Below are 7,476 nucleotides of genomic sequence, written 5' to 3' on the forward strand. Positions count from 1 at the left end.
GGCTAGCACTCTACCACTTGAGCCACAGCACCACTTTGGCTTTTTCTGTGTATGTGGTTCTGAGGAATTGAACCCAGGTCTTCATGCATGCTAGGCAAGCACTCTACCACTGAGCCACCTTCCCAGCCACAGGTCTCCATTTTTGTAAGTGAGAAAATTATTTTTTATACTTGAAATATTTCATGGAGGCAAGCAGAGAAAGGAAGAGCCTCTGCATTGTCTTTTTATGATGACGAGGATTTGTTTTACTATAGCTTTGAAGGATTGTAGTATTTAAGGTAGAAAACTACTTCTTTTCGCCTTAAAGCTAATTGTTTATATAGTGATTTGCCTCTGAAGTCTTTGCTTCTGTGTCCCATGATCTATCCTCCTCCCTTAACACAAACGGGAAGAATTTCACACATTGCTGAGCTGTTGTCCAGTCTCTGCATAGGAATTTAAATACAATATTTACTGTGGTGTGTGTGTGTGTGTGTGTTAATTACAATATTTACTGTGGTGTGTGTGTGTGCATTTCTGATCTTGGACCCTGAGCAATTTTCCTCAAAACTAGTGCTTTATCACCTGAGACACAGGTCCACTTTGAGCTTTTTGTAGTCAGTTGGAGATGAGAGATTCATGGAACTTTCCTACCCAGCATGGACATTGCTCCTCTTCAGCCTCATCTTTCCTCAACTGTGGCAATGGCTGTTCAGTTTCTGGATTTCCCATCCAAACACAGACACAAGCCATCCTCCACTGCACATGTCTCTTTGTGTCCCTTGAGGAGCTCAAGTCTTCTCTCAAAACTTAGTGCCCTGAGGATAGAACCTCTGAAATTCAGAACCAAGTTTCCTGATTAATTGGGATCACAGGCCTGAGCTATATATGAACAGCTCATTCCCTGCCATGGCATACTTTTGGGGGGATGGAGGATTGTTTGATGGGCTTGAACTCTGGGCCTGGACCCTGAGCTTTTCAGCTCAAAGCTAGGGCTTTACCACCTTGAGGCACAGTACCACTTCTGGTTTTCTGGTCGCTTATTGGGAGATCAGAGTCTCATGGATGTACCTGCCTGGCTGACATTCCGCTGTGATCCTCAGATCTCAGCCTCTCGAGTATCTAGGATTATAGGCATGGGCCACCAGCGTCCAGCATATGACCCCTTTTTGCAACAGCATTTGGCGAATTTAACTATGTTAACTTGAGACAGATATACCTACACAATATATGAGACTCAATGGTATATCACTGAATTCCCCAATAATGTCTTTTACATTAATGGTTTGTGAAACAACATATTCGAGACCCATAATATCATATGCTAGTCCTCCTATAAAATACATTCAAATATATGTATTATCATGTAGTATTATATTTATATATATTATGTTATATATAATATGTAAGTGATGTATATAGTGAACACAGAAAATAATCCCAATTTTGGAATGTAGCCTTTCCTGTCACAATGTTACCCAAGTCTTCTGTTAGACATGCAGATTTTCATCAACAATCTCCCTTGTTAGTCATTTTTTAGTTCTTGAATAAATGAGTCTTCTTTACCACCAATAGTCTACACACAAAAATGATATGGATAAGTGTCTCTGGCTCAGGCCTGTATTCTTTGCTAGTCAGGAGGCTGAGATCTAAGGATCATGGTTCAAAGCCAGCCAGGTCAGGAAATGCTATCAGATTATCTCCAGCTGTAGCTCAAAGTGCTAGAGTGCTAGCCTTGAGAGAAAGAACTCATAGACAGTGGCCAGCTTTTAAGTTCAAGCACCACCATTCTGTACACACACCCCCTACACGCATACTCTTCACTCGGTCCCTTCCTAAACCCTCTGTCCTCTTCACTGAACTGGTGATTGCCAAAGTTTCTGGATTTTCCACTCCAGCATGCCAACCAGACATGTTCCCTCTGCACATGCACCTCTGCCACACTGCAGGGCCAGGCCTCCTCTCAGAATCCACTGCCCTGGGATAAAGAGCACATGAAATTCAAGGATTCTCAGAACGTGTGCTTCAAGACAGGGAGGCTAAGAACTGTTCCTCACCTGGTATACAGAGACTCATTGATCTATTTGTGTAGAACAATGCCAACATGGTTAGAATATAAGTTTTTGACTACCACAAACGACACCCTTTTCCAAATACTGTTAAATATTCCCTCAGATTTTCTTAAATGTTACATCAAAGTACATCTATTTACATGTTAGAGGTTGTTGCTTCTGATATAATGAATGGGAAAAGGCAGCCAAAATGACTTCTTACAGAGAAAAATGCCTAGCCCAAGTAAGGTAATATGTGCAGCAAGCTCATTCCAGACCATTCTCCAAATGCAGGCATGAGTCTCTTATTGTGTCATCTTGATAACTTACAGTCCATATCCACCCTCATGCAGACTTAGAAAATCTTCATGAAAACCCAAAGCAAGGAACATCTTAAGAGCATAAAACAGCACCAAATATTTAATTCTAGCTTTTAAAATTTATATGTTCTCTATTTGCACAGTGCAGAATTGCTCATTGTTGGCAGAGACCTTCAAACATCAACACATATACCTGACTTGCTGCAGAGAGTAAGTAATCCCTATTAAGAGGTGGGGTCTTGAGATTCAAGTGGGACCAGTTTTCAAAGACACCTGTTGTGATATAACACAGAGCTTTTGTGTCTCAGCATCAAGGGTCCTATCTCAGCACAGGCTGCATCCTCTACTGCCTGCATTACTTGTGGCTCCCTGTAGTCACCAGTTCCTTGTAAATCCAGCAGATTTGTTCCCCAGATCCAGCACACTCTGCTTCCTCCCAATCAGGCCCCATGTGCCCAGGATATTAGATTGGAGGTAGAAAAGACCAGAGTATTTTGTATTTTGTATTCAAGAATTTTACAACATCATGTAAACATGGACATTTTAATACTGTTCAAACAATAAATAGTAAAACAGGCATTTGTCCAGAGAGAAGGGAGGCAAGATCTAACACACACACACACACACAAAAGATTCCCTACTGGACACTGTGGATCATACCTGTACTGCTAGCTAGTCAGGAGTCTAAATGGGAGGATCATGGTTCATAGCCATATCTGGCAAGAAAGTCCTCTTCTGTCCAATTAACCACCAGAAAACTGGAAGTGGAGCTGTGACTCTAAGTTGAAGAGCATTGTGCAAAAAAAGCTCAGAGACAGGTCCCACAGCATGAGTTCAAGCTCCACAACAAAATAGAAGAGAGGAAGAGACAGAGAGAGAAAGGAGAGAGAGAGAGACAGACAGACAGAGAGACAGAGACAGAGGAAGAGGCAGAGACAGACAGAGACAGAGACAGACAGAAACAGAAACAGACAAACACAAGAAAACAGACAGGAAGACTGAGCAATCCCTTACCACTCCAATTAGAAAGTGAATATGGATATCTAAGATGTATTTCCTATCCTTCCACAGTTCACTACATAGTACACATCATCCAGATCCACATTTGGCTAACTAGAATCTATTTGGTGTTTCATAAATCATTCTACAAGCTCCCATAGAACATAAACAGGCCCACACCTACTCACCAATGGTTTATTATAAGTCTGGCCTTCTTGCTTAAATATGTAATATTCCCATTCGTATGTTTTTCTGTTTCCATGGTTTAAAGCTACCATTGCACACATTTCATGTCTAGATGTCTTCATCTTTTGTGCCAGTAGTGGAATCTGAACTCAGGACATTGAGCTCTTGCTTACTTTTTGTTCCATGCTTAAACATGTAACTTCAGCCATGCTAGGACTTTCTGACTTTTGCTGGCTCATTGGATGAGTCTTTCAGATTTTTCTACAGGGGCTGATTTGAAGCTCCATCCTGAGGAAGTATAGAGCACTCTTGAAACTAGAATTATTGAGATGGGTCAGGACACCTTGCATGTCTTTGTCCCTCTGACTAAGTTTTCTTTCTTCTATTGATGATGGCTTTTCCCTATTTCCCATGTATTTTGTCAAATACTTTTCCCTCAAAGTAGCTTTTTGATGTCATTTTGAGGTGAAATGTTCTTACATATTGGCACAGAGCAAAATGGGGGTGGGTACTGACTTGACTTCACAAATGGAAGAAAGTCCCCCATTTAGTACATTTAGTCTGACAGAACAACTTTCAAGGACATCTGGTTTGCTATGTCCTAGAGCTTTAGTAGTGGCCTGATCACCTCATGCAGGCATGGGCTGGGTACCTTACCCCTCACAGTGCACTGAACACTTCCCTCTATAGCCAGTTATTGCTCTTGGACAGCTCCAGGTCACTCTGTCTTTTGCCCTTACTCAGGACACATGTGCCTGGGACATCAGAATGTACATTAAAAAACCCACAGTATTTAGGATCCATAAATTGTACAACATAAACATACATTTTAATAAATTTAGAAGAATAAAAAGAATGAACATTTTACACCAATCAGGACAAAAAGTAAAAGAGAGATATCCCCAGGGAGAGGGGAGGGAAGCTCTAAGTCTAGGTCGGCTTCTAAGTTGCCTTCAGACATAAATTCTAACTCAGAATCCTCCAAGGCATCTACCTCCTCATGAAAGATAGGATTTGATCCTGCAGTTGCCGGAGAGGCAGATTCTAATTTCTCAGTTGGAGATTGGCTATGCTGCAGCAGGACAGATTTGTCCAGATATTTTTTGAGGACAGATTCACTTTCCTGAGCTGCATCTAACATTTGGACCTCACTCATTGCTTCCCCTGAACACAGACTGGGGACATTTTCCATCAGCCCCACGTGTGCTACTCCCTCCAGCACGCCAGGAGGAGTGCTGATTTGACCCTTTACAAGCTGATCTGCTTGTGAAAGTCAGAGGAAGACAATCACTATTACTTTCTTCTTTCGTTGGGGTCCCTAAGGTTCATCTCTGTCACATATGGGGTTCAGAACCAGTGTCTTATCCACAGGACTCACAACCTTTTGGGGCCTCACTGCAAATGCATGCAACCCCTCTACATGCACATGCTTTGTGGAGTCCAGTGATGGCTCCAGATCTCCATCCGTCACCATCCCTGACGTTACCGAGAGCTTCTTTCTTGGGAGGTCAGGAGAAGCTGCTCTATGGCGGCCAAAGCCTGAGAAAGAGAAATCAGTATAGGAGTTTGACAGTGGATTCTGGATGTTAAGGTAGAGTTCAATTTAAATGAGGCTCTAATGGAGGAAGCTGTACATCCAATTCCCAATGAAACCTTATGTACTCATGGGAAATGTGATTTCCTACAACTTCACCTAGGTGAGGGCAGAAGTTGGGTGCCACAGGCACATGCCTGTAAGTAAGCAAGCTTCTGAGGTTCCAGTAGCTTTTCTGGGAAATGTCCTGCGCAGACCACTACTAAGAAAGTAGGCAGGGGGTGCACTTCTTTGTCTCATGCCAAGCTCCTTTGAGAAGACCCCCGTGAAATCTGCAGGTTCAGAGGGGTGCCAAGTATTCCACAACTCAGCAAGGAGAGGCTGAACAGACCAAGATGCGAAGGAAGGGGGAACACTCACTTTTTAAACACAATATCCAGCACTTGCTCCATTGTCCCCCACTGTCTATAATTGTGGAGGAAGTTTCCAACATAGAAGAGATCGCCTTTCTGGTAGGCAGGGACCAGGTTCATCACCAGCATGTCCAGCAGGCCTGCCTCCGGGCTCCATATATTGCATGGCACATTCAGGTTCAGGCCTGACTCATTGGCACACTAAGGTGGGAAAAAGAATCAGACAAAATGATGGAAATGAGATCACTTCCGAATGAGTAACTGTGATAGAGTGGATTGAAATCTATGCAGAAAGCATTATCTCAGTATAGACAAATCACCTAAGGAGGTTCTCCTGTGGACTGTATGAAGCCCTGGGTTTGATTCCAAAGTATCACATAAACAGAAAAAGTCTGAGGTGGTGCTGTGGCTCAAGTGGTGGAGGACTAGCCTTGAGAAAAGAGGCTCAGGGACAATGCCCAGGCCCTGAGTTCAAGCCCCCAGGACCAGCAAAAAAGAAAAAAAAAATCCAGGGCTGATGACAATAGCACCTCCCTGTGAGAATACAAGATTCTTTCCAACCCTCCTAGATGGGGAGAAAGTAAGTCACAAGTGAAAGGAGGGCAGAGAAAAGAGGAAGGCCAGGAGGGAATTTTTAATGCTTTACCTGTGTTAATGACTTTTGGGATAGGATCGATTTCTTCATCTACAATGAATGGCTCTGGCCTGGGGAAGACCTGGATGTCAGCGGTCAGGGTGGCCACACTTGAGCACAGCATGGAAAGGCGTATATGCCAGGTCTATCAGCTTTCTAGAAGATGATCATGACTTGTTAAGGGAGGAAGAGTTCACATGTGGTACACAGAAAAGGACAGTACACATGAAAGTAACATTTCAAGATGTAAAGTTGGTTAAACCTTCGCACTGATTCCAAAACTAAATCTACTTGTGAAACGGAAAACATTATGATGTTTTTAGAGAGGAAATTTCAATTGAGAGAGAAACCCCAGAGCAAGTTAAACTTGGGAACAGCTGAGTCTTTTTAAAGCATGACCACCTTATTTTACCTGAGAAACGGGCAACTATGGGAAAATGGACTCACACTGTTAGAAATAATACAGTAACTGAGAGGTCGCCGAAATAGCTCAGTTGGGAGAACATTAGACTGAAGCAATAATACAGTAACTGTTCTTCTTGGTTGTCAAATGATAATATCAGATTGTAAAGAAGCCCCACCCCCCACCCCTCAAAAAACAACTTTAAGGCATATACTCACCCAAACATAGACTGCACGTTTTTTCAAGCACAGGGGGCCATCAATAGTAAAAATTTGCCCTTCACCATTGTTGAGGTCTATGAAACATTCAAGGCATTCCAGGGAATCGGTGCTCTGAAGCTACAAAGCAAGAGAGGACACCTTTAAAGTAGAACAAATCACCACATCACTACCAGCACACCAAGGCCACAGCCACTGTAACAAAATGGGCAATAAACGGTTTGTTTGGTTTGTTCTTGGTACTGGGGCTTAAACTCAAGGCCTTACACTTTTTTTTTTTGTCAGTTGCAGGGCTTTAACTCAGGGCTTGAATGCTGTCCCTGAGCCTCTATGTATTCAAAGCTAGTGCTCTACCACTTCAGCCTAGAGCTACTTCCATTTTTTTGAGTCCTTAATTGGAGATAAGAGTCTCAAGACTCAAGTCTCAAGTGGAGCCACAGCTCTACTTCCAGCTTTTTTGGTAGTTTTGGTAGATAAGAGTCTCATGGACTTTCCTGCCCAGGCTGGCTTTGAACCATGATCTTCAGATCTCAGCCTCCTGAGTAGCTAGGATTACGGGCGTTAAGTCCATGAGATGATTTTCTTAACAGTCAATACAGAAGGAAGTAACTACAGGGGCTGGGAAGGTGGCTCAGTGGTACAGTGCTTGTCTTGCATGCATGAGGCCCTGGGTTCAATTCCTCAGCACCACATAAGCAAAAAGAAAAAAGCCAGAAGTGGTGCTGTGGCTCAAGTGGTA

General features: G+C 42.9%; 1 protein-coding gene and 1 long non-coding RNA gene across 4 annotated transcripts in view; both read right to left on the bottom strand.

Moving 5' to 3' along the window:
- The window catches only part of LOC105981208 (ral guanine nucleotide dissociation stimulator-like), an 11,044-nt gene extending 6,034 nt beyond the window's left edge, over positions 1 to 5,010 (bottom strand). Inside the window, exon 1 of one of the 3 annotated variants that reach the window (XM_013010288.1) lies at positions 4,833 to 5,010. In XM_013010288.1, the coding sequence (XP_012865742.1) occupies positions 4,833 to 4,864 (32 nt within the window). In that variant the 5' untranslated portion in view covers positions 4,865 to 5,010. Of the gene's footprint in view, positions 1 to 633; positions 732 to 3,537; positions 3,992 to 4,832 lie in introns of those variants that run through there. The other 2 variants (XM_013010287.1, XM_013010289.1) reach the window with 2 other exon arrangements.
- Positions 5,011 to 6,219: 1,209 nt separating this feature from the next.
- Positions 6,220 to 7,476, bottom strand: part of LOC105981209 — a 13,957-nt gene continuing 12,700 nt past the window's right edge. The window contains exons 2-3 of the long non-coding RNA XR_001174807.1: positions 6,738 to 6,857; positions 6,220 to 6,272 (exon numbers count right to left, since the gene is read on the bottom strand). This is a non-coding gene — a long non-coding RNA (uncharacterized LOC105981209). The remainder of the gene's footprint in view (positions 6,273 to 6,737; positions 6,858 to 7,476) is intronic.

Source organism: Dipodomys ordii, unplaced genomic scaffold (assembly GCF_000151885.1).
Source record: "Dipodomys ordii isolate 6190 unplaced genomic scaffold, Dord_2.0 Scaffold11, whole genome shotgun sequence".
NCBI lineage: Eukaryota > Metazoa > Chordata > Mammalia > Rodentia > Heteromyidae > Dipodomys > Dipodomys ordii.